Source organism: Callorhinchus milii, unplaced genomic scaffold (genome assembly GCF_018977255.1).
Source record: "Callorhinchus milii isolate IMCB2004 unplaced genomic scaffold, IMCB_Cmil_1.0 Scaffold10, whole genome shotgun sequence".
Classification (NCBI taxonomy): Eukaryota; Metazoa; Chordata; class Chondrichthyes; order Chimaeriformes; family Callorhinchidae; genus Callorhinchus; species Callorhinchus milii.
In genome coordinates, this window is record NW_024704751.1 from 15,113,637 (window position 1) to 15,133,536 (window position 19,900).

Here is a 19,900-nt window from a genome sequence, read left to right on the forward strand (position 1 = left end):
GCCGAGGTCAAGTGTTGGAGGAGCCACAGCCTTGGGAGGGAAGCTTGGGGGGGGGGGGGGAATGGTAGATGGTAGATCTACCAGAAAGGAAATGGTAGATAAACAACCACAAAGTGAGACTAAAACGACATCCTGCAGACAAGTAAAGACAACAGCTCAGGCCTTACAAGCTCTCACTCTGAGAACTCCACCTCAGAGCAGTTACGTTGGGGAAGTAAGAGAGAGAAAGCAACAAAGAAAATCCTGACTTTACTCCACTTCTGCTCCCAGGAATAGAATTTTAATACAAAAGGCTATTTTTGGGGGTGGGAGCCAACGAACTGGATGCCTCTTCTCAAGGAAAAGGGGATGGGTAGTCGGTTTGGGAATTCAGCTCGGATTTTCTTTGCAATGAAGTCACCTGCATAGAGGTCAGGGGAGGAGAGCGAGCCCACAAACTTGGAATCTAAACATTGAAAGGTCACAATGAACTCCACGCACACATAGACACAGACACACACACACTGACACACACACACACACGCACACAGACACACACGCACACACAGATTACACTCTCTGATGAAGGAATGATGACAGTTCTCTTCAGTACGCTCACTATTGGCTACAACATTGTGCGAACCTTTTTCCTCGTCACCTCAGCCAGGCTCAGCGATCATCAAAAATCCATCGTCCACAGACAATATTACAGCCCCAAAAACGGAGTAACAATAACAACTTGCATTTACAGAGCGCCCTTCACGCAGGATAGCTCCAGCCTCTGGGAGTGCTACAAGTACAGTCACTCACCCACCCAAAAAATGTCCTTTCTTTATATTTACGCTCGAGTTGGAAAGAAAATCCGTCACTTCGTTCCAAGCTGGAATTGTGCCGTGTAAAGATATTCGCTTATGCGGAGTTTTGTGATTTTTTTTTTAAAAAAAAGCTTTTTTAGGGTTGTACTTGGGAACGTGTTTCATTTTCGGGGTAAATCGAACGGATATTATTGATGGGCTAAACGTCCACTCTGCCTCTATTGCTACAACACAGGAGTCCAGCTGTGCTGTAAATATACTCTACGTACAATACAGCTTGCGTTCCACAGAACCAACACATCATAGTATTTACAAGAGAAATATGTGTGTGTGTCTCTCTCTCTCCTTAAATGCCAGTTGTTTGCATTACATAGGAACACAGGAACAGGAGGAGGCCATTCAGCCCTTCGAGCCTGTTCCACCAGTCTATTAGGTCATGGCCCCATTTGTCCCTCAACTCCAATTACCCGCCTTAGCCCCGTCTCCCTCGATACCCTGACCTGACCAAAAAAATCTATCGATTGCTCCGAAGCTCTTATGGTCTTCCGCTCTGCTTGACGCCGATTGCCTTTCGTCCCCGCTTTGAACGCTGGAGTAAGGTTCCCGTTGCCAGCCGGGAGCAAGGCCACGCTCCAGTTGCCCCCGAACCGCTAGAATTTCGGTGTTGCCGCGTTTGACCCTTCAACGTCACGTCAGCTTCCTTCCCACCAGAGCAAGGGCGAGGTTCAAATGAAGGACCTTCAGCCCCTTTGATGTCATCCTTCCAAGACACGCACCCCTCGCTCTCCTCCTCGCGAACTGTCAAGCGTTGAAGGGACAGCAGCTGCACTGCGCCCCCACCCCACCCCCACCACCCCCACCCCACCACCCCTCCCTCACCCACCCTCCCACCTCCTCGCCCCACCCTCTTCCTGAACAACACCTACAAAGACAAGTGAGAAGGGGCTGTCGACCCGGTCGGTCCAAGAGAACGGAACTGCTTTGTGAACACAGCCATTGGTTACCAACATAGAACAGCAGAGGGCACCAGTGTACTTTCCTGTCAAATCCGCAAAAAATAGCAAAAAATTTCTCTTTCTCGGCTTCTATGAAATTGTCTGAAATTTATAATCTGTAACAACCGAGGCTTTCGATTCCTGACAATCCTTCTCTCCGTTTTCTCTCTCTCTCTCTCTCTCTCTCTCTCTCTGTGTTTCCGCCTCTTTCTGTGCGTCTTGTAACATTCTTTTCCACTGAAAAATTCCTTGAGCGATGCCTTTTGTCCGACGGTTGGTGCAGACTTTCACCAGGAGCTCGGTCACCGCCGATGCCTTGTTAGGACCAGGACGTGGCCTGTTTACCCTGACCTGGGGTGGGGTGGGGGGGGGGTGGGTGGGGGGGGATGTGTGTGGGCGAGAGAAACACACAGCAACACATGAGCTCGCGGAGAGCAACGCTACACAACTTGCACGCACTCTCACACGCACACACACGTACGCACTCCCACAAACACACTCACACACGCTCACACTCCCGCACGCACTCACACACACTCACTCACACTCATACACACTCACGTGCACACTCACACAAACCCCAACACATTCACACGTGCATTCCCCCAAGCCACACTCACACAATACGCATACACACGCGCTTATACACGCAACCCAAGGTACCACTCGTGACTTAACGTGATTCCGCAGGTATGTTTTCGGCATTCTCTGTCCCCTCTCCTGACAGGTAGGTTACGGTTCCCTGCCTGCAGACCCCTCTCTCTCAAGTGCCCAATCCTCACATGCGGCTTGTGAGGGTGGGCTGGTTATTTCACTGTGTTTTGTGTGGGTCAAACACATGATCAAAAAATGATCAAATGTCGGGTGTCTGACACATGCGGAATCCTATGACAAACAATTCCCCGCACCCCAACCCCCCCACCACCCCCCCATGATCCCTCCGCAGTAAATAATTACTTATATGCTTCACACTGGGGCAGTTGCTCTGCACAAATTGGCTGCAGAGTTTGCCTGCAAACTACACGGTTGCTAGACTTTATAGAAACCGCTGTGAAGTGCTTTGAGATGTAATAAGGCGCCACACAAAACACAAGGATTATTGCTTTTACCCACCTGGGTTCCTGGATGGAATCCTGAAAGAGAAACAAAGAGAAAAAGAATAAATGACCTTCTCACGTCACATAACGTACAGTCTGCGTGGGAAAAAGAGAAGGGAGTTTATCTCTCCTGGTGTCCTGGCCAACAACCTCCCAGTTAAACTTGGGTCATTGACTTCACAGCTGTTAACGGGAATGTTGCCTTGTACAAAATTGGCATTTCAGTTCATCCGAAGCTATTTTTCTGGATTTTCTTACTTGATCGCATTTAAAATCTTGAAAGTAATACAATATAATATGAAGTTACATTTACATAGCGCCTTTCACATGGGTGGACATCCCAAAGTACGAGTCTGGGGATGAGGAGGATTGGAGGGCAGAAGATGACCGACAGCATGAGACCTTTACATCTGAGATGTCTGGTTTCAACATGAGCGCTGCTGACGTGAGTTCGTAAGAACATAAGAATTGCTAGACAGAAGAAGACCAAGTTCGCCTTCCAGCCTCCTGACAGTCACTTACACATGTCCTGCCCCAAACTAGATACTGAATCCCAAGATATTGAAAAGAAATCGATCTAATTTTCTTCTGAAAGAACCAAACGGGTTCCTGTGTGTACCGTGAGGTGATTGGTGTTGGGATAGTGTCCTCTTGCTGTGCTCTTGTCTTAGATTCACTGGTCCATCGCAGAGCAGGGATTGAACCTGTGACCTTCCTGTGCTGTGTGGGTCGGGTTCTGCACTAGCCAGTGGTTTCAACGACTGAGCTATTGGATCCGTACTCCCTCCCCAACTATAAACGGACTGACGCAATAACAGGGCCGAACTTACGTGTACAGAGGCTGCAATTGTAAGTGAGACGTCTTCTGAGGAGCCTGGTAACCATAGGAATCAAATCCTCCGATAAAATCAACTGAAACCACATGAGAAAGAAAATGACATGTACTGTGATGATACTCCTCCAATGCATTACTTTACCTCCTAGCTCTCTCCTCCCTCCTTCCCTCCTTCTGTCCTCTTCTGCTACCAATCGCAGGATGCAATCAAGTCAGATGAGACAGAGAAAGCTTCCTCCCGTATCATCCTGTCACTTCTGCCTCAAAACTGTGTGCGGAAACTGGCTGTCCTTCGGTCGCCTACAAAATTGGCTGCCGCGTTTCGCCCACAAAATATCCAGTCAATTCATTTTACAGTATATCCTGTGAAGCGCTTTGAGACGTCTCAAAGACGTGAAAAGCCCCATATCAAATGCAAGGATTAGTATTATTGTTATTATTATTATTATAAAATACACAGTCACTTCGCTTTACAATGAAATCATAGGAACATAGGAAATGCTGGATGAAGAAAGACCTGTTCGCCTTCCACGTCGCAGTCGCATGCACAGGTCATGTCCTGAAATATTCATACGCTGTATGTCCAAATATTATTTCCTAAATGAAATCAATGTAATTTGCATTTGAAAGGAATCGACATTTTCTGCTTCCACCGTCTCTCCAGGGAGCCTATTCCATAGATTTATTAACAAACGTTCTGAGGCGTCCTTCCGTCGCAAAAGACGCCGTGTCAAACACAGGGAACGATCACTCTTATTACTCAAGGAACATCGAGGGACTTACAGCTGTCCTCCTCCTCCATGAACACTTTACTGACGTAAGACGCGTAGATAAAGCCAAGGAGCTGGAAGAGAAAGAGGCAGATTTACCCATCTAGAGTTTGAACGCGTTCGAGATAGTGATTAATTTCCCGACAGATCGAAACTTTAAGACATGACCAACATCAAAGTCAAACATCCAAACCCTCAACATCAATGGAGTTCATCCCTTTTAATCAGGTTCCTACGTTTTTTTCTCTCTCTCTGGTCCTGATTGAGTTCTTTGTTTTAATTTTTAAAAGTATCGATGGAAAAAAACAGCTGTAGAGTTGAGGCAGAAGTGAAGAACTGGCTCACAATTTGCATGTTGTGTAACACCAGGTAAATAAAGACTAAATCTTGACCTCAGGTGGAAATCATGCCCTCACCCACCAAAGCCCCCTCCCAACTTTTCGCAGATGGGCATCAGGGAAATCGAGTTTAAAGGTCCCTTTATGTCCACCCGAGATGGCAAGATGGATGGGATCCGAGCTAATGGCTCCTTTGAGATCAAAAGCGGTGATTCAGAAATCAATAAAAAAAATGAGGTTGCGCTTAATATAGAAGCTTGTAAAATGGGAAGAGAAACTCAAGCCGAATGAAACTTTTGCAGCAGGCAAACCCCAAACCACCCCCCTCCAGCCCCCGGCTCTCACACCCTCTCTCCCCGTCTTCAAGACCCATCTTCAAAATTGTTATTATCTTAAAACACACAATTACACAGAAACGTAATAGTTGTAATAATCCTTATCACTTGGTTGAGACGTCTCAAATTGCTTCACAGGGTATGTCGTAAAGCGGATTGACTGTACTCGTGGGCACAAATTTGGTAGCAGAGTCTTAAATTCAGGCATAATTTGGATTCCAGTCATTTGGACTGGGTGAGAACAAGATTATTCTCCAGAGATAAAGGCTGGTGGCTTTCGTTGATACCTGGGAGAGACAGTGGAGAAGTGACGAGCGCTTTCCATCACAGGTTGGGTTAGCTCATCGTTTGAAAAGCAATTTTATTCAGATGAAGCACACAGCGGCAATAAGGTGGAATGCGGTGAGAAAACGGTTTTTGATTTTCCAATTTCTACTTACTTTCGAAACGTCTATTTATCAGCCGACAGTGTAAGTGGGGATGACAGCAACATTAAGTTAAATCAGAAGATTACCGGGATATTGCTCGGTGAGGGAAGACAGATCATTAGAGTCTTTCACCGAAACATCTCAAATCTATTTATTTGGCTTCCTAAAAAAAAATCTATCAAAATGATTTAAAATGTCAAAAGCACACTGCATTGGTAAAATGCCAGCCAAACAATATTCTTCACATCAGTTTGAATGAAGAGAGACTGATACTATTGGATAAGCAATGGGAAGGGACACATTGATGTCTATGAACCAAGCTTTGAAGGCAAAAGGGACATCTTGATTAAGGGATTCACCACAAAGCCATTCAGGTTTTTTGCTGAATTAACTTCCTATCACTTAATACTATCTGCCAGTCCAGGATAGACACCTCTCTGCCAATATAACAGAACACAAAATAATTCTCTGTGGCTCCTTGAATCAATGAGATCGCAGACAACAAAGGCCTTTGGAGGAACCAAGGTTGAAAAGGAAAGCCTGTGATTCTCCCTAACATGTTGGAAAACAATGACTTACATTTCTAACGTGTCCTTCACGGTCTATGAGCACTTAACAGCGGTGTAGTGCGACGCCGAGCTGAGGAGAGGGGGGGAGGTGACCGTAGACGCGGTCGAAGAGGAAGGTCCACAGGGGGGATCTGAAGATGGGCAAAGAGGAGCGAAGCGGAGGGATTGGGGCAGGGCCTTCCAGAGGGTTGAGGCGTAATGGCCGAAAGCACGACCGCCGATGGTGGAGTGAAGGGGACGGGAATGTCTCAAAGCGTTTTGAGTGGACGGCCTGGGACAGTGAGCAAGTTGGGAGGGAGACCGGAGGTGATCGGAAAGGTGGGGTATTTTAAAGAAGTTTAGAGAGAGAGAGAAAGAGAGAGAGAGAGAGAGAGAGAGAGAAAGAGAGAGGGGGGGCTGGGGAAGAGGTTGCGACGTGAAGTGGTTTGGGGATGAAGTTCCAGAGTGTAGGGACATAAGGGTTTAAAATTCCGTCTTAATTAGAGTCATGAAGAGGAAGGAGACCTTGAGCAAGGCCTCGGGGACCCAGCTTCTGCGGTAGAATCATTAACACACCCGGCAAGTTATATTCAGAATATACTCCGTTATAATGCTGACACAGGCTAAACTGGAAGCTCGTCTTGACCGTCAATAATTTCGCGAGTTACGAACTTAGCCGTTGAATTCATGTCGTATTTCATTCGCAACGTGTTACGATCGCAGCCAATTCGCAGGTTTGGAGCCAATTTTCCTTCCGAGAAAACCGATGCCCACCAAGACACCTGTTATTTCTTTTACGGCTACAAAGTACACGGTCACTCCACTTTACAGCAAAGCCCGCGAAGCGCTTTGAGACGTCCTCCTGACTTGAAGGGATCGGTAGCAAACACAACAATAAATAGGTATTGTTATTTTGAAATTATCACTTACTGCAAGGAGAACTTGTAAAGAGCTGCTGGTGACTTCGATGTACTGATAGTCCAACAGACAGCCTCTGACTGTGATAACATGGTGGTCCTCTGGAGCCTGCTCTGGAGCAGTCACTGGGGTGACCACACATCCCGGCCCGTTCTCCATCCACCACGAGCGATGTAGTGAGGTGTTAAAGGTCATGACAAGGTCTCTGTCCTGCGGTAGGGGTGGTGGGAAGGTGGGAGGAGAGGGAGACACAGAGCACATCAATCAATGACGCTGCCGTCAAGATTCATTCCCTCGCTCACCAACAGATGCTGACTGTCGGGTGTGCGAAATACAACAACAACAACTTGCATTTATACAGTGCCATTCACACGGGATAGCGTCCCGGAGCGCTTAACTATGGGGGGGTGTGGGGTGGGGGGGTAGCATCCTGGAAACTACAGAATTGTAGCAGCTTACCTACTCTAACTGCACAGCACCTCACAGCCCTGTGACCTCCATGACTCGAGAGAACAAAACAAATCTATGTCTCCCTCTCCTCTCCCCCTTCCTTCGCGTAGGGTAACAGGCGTACAATTTCTCTCCCCCCCCCCCCACCCGAGTCACGCAGCATCCTGACGGACGCATCTGGTCCTTCCTACAGCGTGGAAGAGAAACAAACACGGAACTCTCCAACTTAACCCAACCCATCTCAATCCCGAGTGAACTGAGATCTAAGGTGAGTCAGCACTGAGGTGGCTCCAAGTGCTTTCAGCAATGACAAACAACAACAACAACAACAACAGCAACATGCATTTATGCATTTATGCAGAGTCCTTCGCATATGATAATATCTCAAAGGCCTTCAAAGGGGTCAGAGAGGGGTTGGATGCCGAGCGGGGGGAGGGGGGAGAGAGAGGTAGTCTTTGGCACGTTTGAAAAGATAGATATTAGAGCCTCCATGCTCTTGAAACCCATCTAAAAATCCTCTCTCTTTGACCGCAGCATTGGACACCTCCGAGCTACCAGACCCTCAACTGGAAACGTCTCTCCCGAGATCGGCTCAAAACTCCAAGCAGTCGAAGAAGACTTCACTCTGATGTCCCAGAACGACTAAACGAGCATTGAGTTAAGACTTTACTGCGGCAGAAACATCAACATTATTCAATTCCAACTCCTCCCTGGGCAAATATTCCAATCCCAGTGAGTAAACTGTCACGAACAGAAGCCATTCAATTGACTATTCCTCTTCAAGACTGTGTGGTAGCCAGCTGTAATCTGTGGTTCACAGCCATAAAGGAAGCACATAACCGCATGTTGCTGTAAACTGTATGGAGATAAATCTCTGATCACTGTTTGCATAACGGTCCCCGCGAGAATCAATGAAACGGTGCTTGAGAGTTTTGTGCCGATCTCACTTCTCCAAATGCTTCTCCAAATACGCTTTGGGTCCTGTCTCAAGACCTTTCAAGACCTTTCTTGTCAACCGTGCCTTCAGCCATCCTCCTGCCCCGCTCTTAGTCTGGTTTGGATGCTCTAAAGCATGGTGGTGGGTTTCCACGTGTCTCAGGAACACCCGGCTGAGCAAACAAAAGGGCGCTTCATAAATCCAAGTTGTCGCTCTTGTTGCCGTTTGCACGAATGATCCAGTGCAAAGTGCAAGGAAGCGATGAGACTGGAGGCTCGTGTTTTAATCGCTGTCGTGTCACTGACTGGAAATAACCTCCGAAGCTTCTTAAACGGGTCGCGGTTACCAGGAGGCGATAACCTTCACACGTTGGTGTGACTGAGGGAAACTTCACTGTACTGTCGCCAGCGTTCTGCCCTCATGTCTTCCCGGCCAAAGACGTGACTTACACTTTGAGGTTACAGGCAGCTGAATGACGAGCCGTAAAAATTCCTGCCTTGCCACTGACAGGATGATTAGACTTTAATCTGTGTGTTGGTGACAAGAAATCACTTCTAAGTCTTCCTATGTCGCCGTTCGAAGTTTGCTGCTTCGTGACTCCCAGAGGGAAGCAAGGCATCTTGTACGTAAAGGAGGCACATGCACTCCATGGACGACTTAGAACTTATCAAGAGATAACAATAATAATAATCCTTGCATTCACAGCGCTTTTCACGGCTTCTAGATGTCTCAAAGTGCTTCGCAGAATATGCTGTGAAGTGAATTGACTGTATATTTGTGGGCGAAATGCGGCAGCCAATTGCGCACCGCAGCGGCCCACAAACAGTTGTGGAATGAAATGACCAATTTATTATTTTTTCTTGAGGGATTATTATCATGTGGATATCATATTATTATGTGGAGTCCTGTAGCTCAGTGGTTAGAGCACTCGCTTTGCAAGTGAGAGACCTGAGTTCAATTCCAGGCAGAGGGCGAAACCTTGGGCAAGTTTCCTTACTCCACACGCCTAATAATAATCCCTCCAAAAAACAAAAACAATAATAAATTGGTCATTTTCAATCTACGACTGTTTGTGGGACATTGCTGTGCGCAATTGGCTGCCGCGTTCGCCCACAAATATACAGTCAATTCACTTTACAGTATATTCTGTGAAGCGCTTTGGGACGTCCTCCCGACGTGAAAAGCGCTATATCAAATGCAAGGATTATTATTATTATTATTATTATCAGGCGTGTGGAAGGAAACATGCCCAAGGTTTCACCCCACTGGGAATCGAACCAAGGTCTCTCACTTGCATAGCGAGTGCTCTAACCACTGAGCTACAGGACTCCACAGATGAGCAGAGAGGGCACTGAAAAAAAGCTCGACAGTGAGCGATGAGTCAACTAGTTATCTAGGGTTGACTCATTGCTTATTGTGTCAAAACAGCAGGAGGCAGCAGCCATAATATTAATAATAATAATAATAATCCTTGCATTTGGTACAGAGGCTTACCATGTCTCAAAGCGCTTCACAGGATTTGAACTGCAAAGGGTAGTGACTGTGTATTCGCAGACAAAAGTGGAGCAAGGCAAGCGAGATGCTGGGCTGCGCTAACAAATGAGTTGAGGTCAGATCCCCAGGAATCAGACTCAAGTTGCTCAGTGCTCTGGTCGGGCCTCAACTACATGATAAGGCGCTGTAGAAACAGGAGTAGGCCATTCAGCCCCTCGAGCTTGTTCCCAATTCTATAAGATCATGGCTTGTCTGTACCTCAACTCCAATTACCTACCCTATAATCAAAAGTCATGATTATTATTATATTATTATTATTATCTGCTTGCCCTTCAAGCCTCTATTTTTCACGGACAAATAGACTTGAAATCCACACGGACTCTGCCTCTATCACCCTGCAATGGTAGTTCCTGGGCCCTGCCCTGAAACTGACCAGCCCTCGACCGAGACTTGTTGTTGGAGGTTTCCAGTAAATATTTCTTTACCCATGTTGGGTAATTAAGTGCCCTGCCCTACCCAGTCTCAGTTCCATTCATTAAGTAAAGAAAATTACTGTGCGTCGGATTGAATATCGCTTTATTTCAAGTGCAGCACAGTGAAGTGCATTAGCTGACGTTAGTGCCTTGCCTGCCCTAATCTTCTACTGCTTCTGAAAGTCTATTAAGTCGCATGAAAACCAAGCGTCGAAGTTGTTTTTTTTAAAAAAAAGCCTTTCGAAACGCCAGGCGTCATCCTATCTACCCAGGCCAGGCACAAACCACTTCTGTCAAAACATCACCCACACAACACAAAAAAAAAGCCTCTTTAATCCGACTGCAATGGAGTCTGGGCTCCTGCGATAATGGACTTTGCAGGTAGCAAGCTAATAGCGAATCTAGCAAGAAAGGCTTTGCCCCTTGTCTGGCCATCACCAACCTCCCCTCTGATTAACAAGCGAATCGATACACGACTGTAACAGAGCTGTGTTTGAACAGAGACCAAAGTGTGATTAACAATCTTCACTGCTTTTTTTTTGTGTGTGTCTCCAAGTTTTCCCGTTCTCATGATTTCCACTCACAGGAGCATTAGTTATGTAAATTTCTAAGCTCTGCGTGCTTTTCTGAGATGCTTAGTGGGCAACTTGTATAATAGTGCTCGGTTCAGCACTGCTGCACACTCTATCTCTGTGTGTCTCTCTCTCTCTCTCTCCGAAAACTCAACGAGAGTCTCATGAGCATTCGTTTTCACACAGGGTTTGTTTTTGTAAATTGCTTCCCGGCACAAACAGACAAACAGACGGACAGACACACAGACAAACAGGATCAAGACAGCCACGGACACACAAAAACAGAGACACAGACACACACACAGGCGCACACACACACACACACAGACACACACACACAGACAAACACCCACACAGAGACACACAAACGAGAGTACCCTGGGTCCCCCGAAGACCGAAATTCCACCTAGTCTCAGCCTCAGAGAGAGCCATTTCGCCTCGAAATTTAAGGACGGCAGAAAAAGACGCTTTCCTGATACAAGAACATTCCGCCCGTTCCACCCGATCTTAAATTTCAAGACAAAATGGCCTCACAGGCTAGGGCTAGGTGGAATTTGGGGCTGCAGGTGCTCAGGTACTAACAGCAATTCAGGTACTAAAAGAGGGAAGCAGGCCAAAGCAGGTAGGAGATCACATCGGTAGAGCTTGTTCACACGGTCATTCGATGAGAGTTCGTCAGTCCAGATTCAGGGATGATCAGAGTCTTGACTCAGGGGGAGACAGGAACCGAACTCGAGAGTAAAGCAATTATTTTTTTTAAAAAACAGTAAATCTTCTTATCGAGCAAGTTTAACACCGCACTTCATATATTTCATTCGCGTCAGGAAAGTGCCAAAAAAATGGCGAACACGACCGAAACAAAATATTAGGAGCATAATGTGGCAGGAGCAGTAAAATGTAACAGTCCTGTAAACTGGTAAAGCAAATTGTCAGTAGGCTTGATTTACTGCGATAGAAAAGGTCTTATCTCACCATTAAAACATCAGAATTGATTTCCAAAGCTTTGGACTTCTCTACATTTAGATCACTCCTCCCTCTCTCGGAGTAGCAATAGCTCTACTGCAACATGGAGGCAACATCTAGCTGAATTGGGGGCTGAGTGTCCCTGAAGGAGAGTAATATAAAATAATAAAAAAAAAAAAAAAAAAAAAAAAAAAAAAAAAAAAAAAAAAAAAAAAAAAAATATTGAAAAAATAATGAACTATTAGAAGAATAATACTTAAATAAGTCACTACAAATGATTCAATTTCATTTTACGTTCATCTACTACCTAGATATAGTAGCAATAATAATATTGCACAAGGAAACACATATGAAGTAGTTCTGAAGGAGATCGCAATATAGTATACTAATATATATAATAATATTGACAATATTAACATTATAATATTAATAATCCTTGTATTTGATACAGCACCTTATCACGTCGTCGAGACGACTCCAACGCCTCCCAGGATATACTGTAAAGTGTAGGGACTTTATCCTTTGTGGGTGAAACTCAGCAGCCAGTTTGCGTACAGCAATGTCCCACAAACAGCCATGGAGCAAGTGACCAATTTTTTTTAATATTCGGGGGATTGTTAGCCAAGACACGGGGAGAGAGAAATTTTGCCATGGGATACATCACATCCACCTGAACAGGCAGAAAGGGACCTTGATTTATCGACTCATCCACAAGACAATATTGCAGGTCCAAATCCCATGGTGGTACTTTGAGATCGCAGTCCTGGCCGACAAGGCTCAAATCTAAAATAAATGAAAAGCAGTTTCTTTCCCTATTCTTTCTCTCTCTCTCTCTTTGTCTCTCGCTCTCCTTTGTTTGTCTCTCTCTCTCTCCCTTCCTTCACAGGGTGTGGATCAGGTAGAGGTAACTGTGGAGATCGATGCTGTTGTCATCCTTGGCTCTCGAGCGCTTTGGGACACTACCCTGTGTGAGGGGCACTGTTGTTGTTGTTGTTGTTGTTGCAAGCTCGGGCACGTGAGCCGATTCAGGAGGGAGGAACCAAGCAACGCAGTCACGGACCAGTTTCCACGCTGCACATTCTTTGTGAATCTTTGCAATTCACCGGTTTCCAGCGACTGGTTCGGTGGGAACCGGAAACAAACAATCATCTCAGAGATTCTATCCCTTTTTCTTGACAAGGAATGTAAAGCCTCTTTAATTCATCTTCAACCAAGTTTAGATAAAGTTTGCAATTCAGGCAGAAACTAATTGAAGCCAATTTTGCTAAATAGCAACTCATCGTATAAAATCGGTTCCTGGCAGTTCCCTACTTGCAATGACAAATGGTCTCAGTGTTTCCTCGCATAGTGAGATAAAGAACGTTCAGTAATTGGCTCATTTTAACTATCTGCATTTCAGTGATGAGAGAGAAAGAGAGAGAAAAAAATCAAGAGCACAAAAGAGAATTCATTTCCCTTTACAAAGGTGCCCTAGAACAGTGCAACGTTTAAAAACTAGACCTTCAGAAGATGTGAGAGCAGAACAATTTGTGTCAGCTTGGCTCAGTTGATAACACTCTAGCCCCGAGTCACAAGGTTGTGAGTTCGAGCTCCACGTTGGGACTTGGAACTCGTAGGCTTTGGCTGACACTCCAAAGCAAAAAAATAAAAAAGCCCTCTGGATCAGGGAGAATCAAACCGCCAGCTTACAAAGCAGTTGCGGCAGTCTTGTAATTGATGGGAAAGCTGGCTTGTGACAGCTCAGATGCTTGTGATCACCAAGGGAGGGGATGGTGGTGCTGGAGAGGTCTGGATGGTGGCAGCTGCAGACAAGAATACTGACAACCTCAGAGCCAGAAACTAGCCTGTGGTGCAAGAGAGAACAGGGGGAGAGGGGGCAGTGTAAGAGGACTGACTTTGGCTAAGGGCAGATCTGATTAACGGCAGACGAGGGAGAGGGATAGAAAGAGAGAGACGGACACACATGCCCGCACACAACTGATAACGTTTTGGGCGAGCCACTGACACTGAAACAGATCAATTTGATTTCAAATAATTTCATTTGCCTCCCACGTTCTCTCCCACGCTCCCCTTCCACTGTGAAGCCAACCGCCCAGCCAGAAATGTGCAGCCGGCATGAGTGCTCTGAGACCTCACCCAGCCCCCCCCCCCCCCCCGCCTGAAGGGTGCTGTGAAAATGCAAGTTGTTGTTGTTGTTGTTGTGGACTTGGGGTCCGAGAGAAGTGGGTAACCTGCCTGAAACATCACGCCCAAACAGCCAACCCTCAAGCACAAAGCCCAGGCAGCGAGAGCCACAGTTCCTTTGGACGAGACAATAATTCTGCACAGCCGTAAATTTTACGATACTGGTCTTCCGATTTAAGAGCACAAAAAATACTTAGGATTCGATAGTACGTAAATATAGATGCTGAAATTCCCTTTTTTTTTAAGTGGCACCGTGGGATATTTAATATCCTCGTTCATGTGACTGCCCGGACGGTGGAAGGCAAACTGGCTGGACTTTCTTCTTTTGCCTCGTAAATTCTTACGTTCTTATAGATTGGGACGTGCTGGGGGAGGAAGGGAGGAATCGGTGGGGGTGGGGGGGCGGGGTGTGTGTGTTGTGTGTGTGGTGACTGAGACACAGACACAAGAAGCCAGCATCAGCTCGGGAATTGGTCGGAAGGGTCACGGATGGAAAACCGGTTAGTTGTGATTAAGGAAAGCAGCCGCACTTTAGCTTTCGAGTTAATAAGCTTATATTTACATTGCAAAATCTCTTCTTTCTATTCTGTAAGACCTCTTCAAAGCCAGCCGCGGGATTCTGCAAGCGATCTGCTTGCACTGATATCACTTATCTCTCTCAGTCAGCCCAAAGATCCTCTTGGGATTTGGGGGAGGGGAACGAGTGAGGGGTGGGGGGGGTAGAACGGTTTATTAGCATTTATAAGATATTTCATTCTCGGTCTCTATTCTTTGAGATTTTATATCTTACACAGATTAGTGACTAACCCCAACCAACCTCTCTCTCTCCCCACAAACACACATCTAGAGACTAATCCGGATTGCGTTCAGTTGCCTGTGTAAAGCCATTTATCACCGTCTTTGGGAAGCAAAAAAATTGTCAGTTTCAGGTTGTGTAAAGATACAACACGTCCATTTCACTGTCAGCGCTCATCCTTGCTCGCCAAAAAAACCAACACAATGAGGCCTTTGCTTTCGTTAGTCAATTCATTAGTCGAATCCCATAGGGTGGTGGTTAGAGCACTCGCCTCGCAAGTGAGAGGACCTGGGTTCGATTCCCAGGGTGGTGGTAAACTTTAGGCAAGTTTCCTTACATGACATGTCTTGGTTTACCGAGCAGTAATTGGAACCCCGGTTGTTAATCGAATGGCGGATCGCTTTCCGGGGGTAATAATGACCCCAAAAGAAAAAATGATGATAATTTGGTCACTCAATCCACGACTGAGATTGTCAGGTGTCAGATTGTGTACGAGATTGTCTGCTGAGTTTCCCCCACAAAATACACAGTCAATTAATTCACCTTACAGTATATCCTGTGAAGCGTTTTGAGATGCCTCAACGACATGATAAGGCGCTCGAGGGATGGAGGGAGAGGGAAGAGAAATGCAAGTAGCTGTTGTTGTTCTGGTGGTTCCAATCTGTTTCCAAAATCACACAGATAATTTTGACACTTTTGCATTTGGAGAGACTTGGCATGTTCATCAAGTGACTGTACGTTAGAGGATCGAGACCGTGCTGTCCTTTTAAGATAACCCAGTGACTTACCCACCCGGCCACTAATACGTAATTGTGAATAAAGCTGCTTAAAGTTTTAGCTGACAGTTTTATTTGCATTTTAACTACCTATGATGAACGTTGCAGTCTGTAACTAAATGTGTAAATTAGATCCGCATCGGGAATCACACCAGTTATGGATTTTGAATGGGCAATAATGTGTGAAGTTCAAGTGCTTCTGCACTGCTCCCCATATGAATCATGCTTAGTAAGGCACAATGTACAAATAGCCACAGAGAGAGACACTGCTTTAGGGAATCTACTGATCTACTGGTTGACCCTTTGATTGGCAACCAAAGGGTCAACCAGTAGTGAGCGGGATCCCCTTGGAGCTGAAGTGGCTCCAAGGTGACACATTTGGCCACGGAATGTCGGAATCGAGCCAGCCCTCTATGGCGGTTTCGGTTGTCCGGTTCTTGAGCCATTTGAGTCTGCAGTATTCCAGGTCATTCCTGGTGATGGCACAGGCAGCCTGGCTCATCGGCAGGACCTGGGAGAGCAGATCAGTCACTGCGCCAGGGAATCCTTCATGTCTTCTAGACGTCTCAAAGCGCTTCGCAGAGCATACTGTAAAGTCAATTGACTTTATATTTGTGGGCGAAAGGCGGCAGTCGATTGGGCACATAAAGCTACGTGGTTTTAGCTGGTTCGATCAACTGAAGGGTTACCAGTGTGGTGTTCGTGATTAAAAGAGTAATTTGCCTCCCATTGTTCTCAACGAGAAGTGGGTCACTGTGGTGGGACCCCTCACACTTCAGCAAACGTCTACAACGGATTTGTCACCAAAAGGTCCGATTGTGTAACAACGCTGGAAATCTAAGGGCCGGCTCAGAGAGGTCTTTGCTATTATCAAACCACCGCTGAATAATAAAGGCTCGATCACCATGAGCTGTCAGGAGCATTTGATGATGAGATTTATTTTAAAGAAAAATTCAGCTTTGATCCCCAGAAGGGCCAAGGCTGAATGTGCTGGAGAAACAAAACAAGAATAAACTGTTTTGAGTTTACTGATGCCTCGAAGGTACATTTTCTCTCCCTCTCTGTCTCTCCCTTCTTCCCAATTGATCTGTGGAGGAAACTGTCATTGACTTGTTTGTGTCCAAATCGTGATGGTTTCTGTATTTTCTCTATCTCTGAAAGTAAGTCAACACAAAGAGGATGGACTGACCTCAAAGCCACATCTGTGGATTCTAAGTGGGATTGAGAAGGGTGGGAAGCTGTCTCTGAATAATGCTCTGACTCCTACCTCTTCAACAACAACAACAATTTACATTTCTGCAGCGCCTTTCGCGTCGTGAGGGACGTCCCAAGGCGCTGACGTCCCAATGGTCACACTAACGGTCTACCCACTTGCTTGGCCTACAACCCCACCTCTGTACGGTGCCCTGAGACACTAGCCATTGCAAGTTATTGCATCCTTTTCTATTTCCCAGCTTAGTGGCTGTGGGCAGATAATTGGTATCCAAGCCTCTGCTCAAAATGCGCTTGAATCGGGAATGCCTTCCTGCTCAGCACAGCCTTCCTGCCCATTGTCCCATCCGCAGCGTTCCACCGGTCCGAATGAAAGACATCCCGACCTTGAACATTTGTCCGTGCAGCAGAACAGAGCAGCGGTTATATAATGGCAACAGTTATCTCAGCTGCTGCACATTATCACAGGTTGGCTCAAACAACACAATTGTACTCTCAGCAACTTTGGACAATCCCCGAGTAACAACATCTTGTCACTTCATTCAGTGAAGCCTGAAATTGCAGCCGGTGAAAGGAAGTGGGAGCTGATCATTTTCTTTGCAAGCAGAGTTGAAGACGCTTTCGATTGCAGTCTTGCACCCTTGTCCCATTGCTGCCAGTGTGTCTGTCTGCTCCGAACTGACATCATGTCCATCATTCATGCTTTGAACAATTTAGCCGTGTCTTATAGAATCAGAGAATTTGGGAATCTTACAGCACAGAAGGAGGCCATTCGGCCCATCGTGCCTGTGCCAGCCCTTTGGAAGAGCTATCCAACAAGTCCCACTCCCTTACTATAACCCCATAGCCCAGCAAATGTGTCCATTCCAAATGCCTATCCAATTCCCTTTTGAAAGCTACTAGCGAGTCTTGCGATTTGGACAGTGGTAAGTAGAGTCACCCCCACTCCACCACCCCTGCTTTTGTTATTTCAAAGAAACGTGGAGAGCTTATATTTATATCCCCCTACCACCACCCATCAAATTCACATTAACTGGCTACTGATATATGCTCAGCTCTTTATATGGCATCGCTGCTGAGATTTGCCCTCACCCTTGCCTGCATGAAACACTCATTTCACATTATATTTGCGCAATGCTTCGAAAACTTGTTTATTATTACTGATGCAGAAAATTATTTATTTACATAGTTACTCAGAAAGCAGTCATAATATTGATAATAACCCTTGCATTTGATCTAGGGCCTTATCACGTCGTCGAGATGTCTCAGAGCGCTTCACTGAGAAGTGGATTGACGGTGTATTTTATGGGCCAAACGCGACAGCCAATTGCGCACAGCAGCGTCCCCGCAAACAGTCGTGGGTCGAGGGACCAAATGCAATATATATGCAGTACGTACCGTACACAGTAAATTCTTGATAACTCGGCACTGCAAGGGGAAAGGGTTCAGCGACGAGGTGCCCCGAGTGGCGAGTTAGGCGCACGTGTAAGTACGTAGATAATTGCAGCCGGGATATTGACAGCAATGAGGACTCAAGTGTAATGACAAGTTAAGATGGGGTAGAGTTATCCGCGTACTGCATAAATGCAAGTCGATGCAACTTTGACTGCACGTGTTTCAGTGTGCCAGTGACTTGCAACAGCAACAAGAGAGATTTCAACATGAGTAGAGAGGGAAGTGGGGGGTGGGAGCTGATCAGCTTATGGCAAAGTCCACATCCGACTGATTAATGGGCCTTTGATTGCTGTATTTGACCATCTAAATATTTAACTGCTGGACCCAGCCTTGCCTTGGCACCGGGTCATGTTTTTTTTTGCGTGAGGGGTAAACATTGATGGATTTAAAGAACAAAACGGGAGCTTGTTTGAGTCATTAATCTCAATCGGCAAGCCAGATGACTTGTTACGTCCGAGCGAGCTGCCGAATTCGGCAAGGTGTCGCGAACCTGCAACTCCAAGCAAACAGATTCGGCCCTAGTTACGATCCTGCCCTCGGGTGGGGGTTGTGGGGAGGGGGAGGGGGAGAGGGAGAAGGGAGGAAGGTCAGGTTTCGGGGTTCAGCCACAAACCCTCCCTCGGAAACAGCCTTGCTAATTGAGGTCCTTTAATTCAGAGCATGCGCACCCAGTGTTTATGAGCTGCAGGCGGAAGGCAAACGGTAGCTGAAGAACTGAATAATTCCGTTTCATCAGGGCCCCTCATTATAGTCCGGTTTGCATGGTGACCGCTGCTGTAACATCCATTATTTATGAACCTCTCATTACTGGAAAAACTGGGCGCGTAAAACACCCCGACTATAACAGGGTGTTCCCCTGGCTCTCAAGACACGCCTGACAGATGTACAAAGTGCCACACAAGCTGTTCCAATTCTTTTGTTCTCCTCTCCTCCTTTCTCCCTTTCCCTCTCTCTTCACTCACCCCCCCCCCAACCCCCCCCACCCCCCCATTCTCGAGCCGACACTGGCCTTTGTAAGCACCTATAACATCGAAACGTCACCCAGCGCTTCAGAGGTAACTGCGGTCAAGTGTGGTGACTGTAGATTTGTACGCAAGAGCCTATTTGCGCACGCAGCCAGGAAGTTAGACGATCAACTGTACCTGGAGGATTGTTGGCCACGACAATCGGGAGAAACTCCCTTCACTTCCATGGAATTTTTACTGTTCAGGCGCGGACTGGACCTCGGGTTAAAAGTCCCATACGATGATGGCACCTCTGACAATGAAGGGCTTCCCCAGCACTGCACCGGGATGTGTAGGATCGAGCTCAGCACGAACTGGCTGGGCCGAGTGTACTGTTTCTGCACTGTGCCTTCATTGTAAATTCTCCCCAACGGTTGTGTGAGTTAATGTACCCCCTACTTTAGCTGGGAGACGAAGCAAAGGAGTGATTGGGATGCTCAAGTGCTCTGGGACGTTACCCTGCGTGGGAGGCGCTATATAAATACAAGTTGTTGCTATTTGGAAGAGGTTCGCAATTCTCATGACC

General features: G+C 46.4%; 1 protein-coding gene across 1 annotated transcript in view; it reads right to left on the reverse strand.

Moving 5' to 3' along the window:
- Positions 1-1,717: 1,717 nt before the first annotated feature.
- Positions 1,718-19,900, reverse strand: part of nkain1 (sodium/potassium transporting ATPase interacting 1) — an 81,163-nt gene continuing 62,980 nt past the window's right edge. The window contains exons 4-8 of the mRNA XM_042338919.1: positions 7,071-7,268; positions 4,505-4,565; positions 3,717-3,798; positions 2,903-2,922; positions 1,718-2,140 (exon numbers count right to left, since the gene is read on the reverse strand). Of these exons, the coding sequence (XP_042194853.1) occupies positions 2,109-2,140; positions 2,903-2,922; positions 3,717-3,798; positions 4,505-4,565; positions 7,071-7,268 (393 nt within the window). The 3' untranslated portion in view covers positions 1,718-2,108. The remainder of the gene's footprint in view (positions 2,141-2,902; positions 2,923-3,716; positions 3,799-4,504; positions 4,566-7,070; positions 7,269-19,900) is intronic.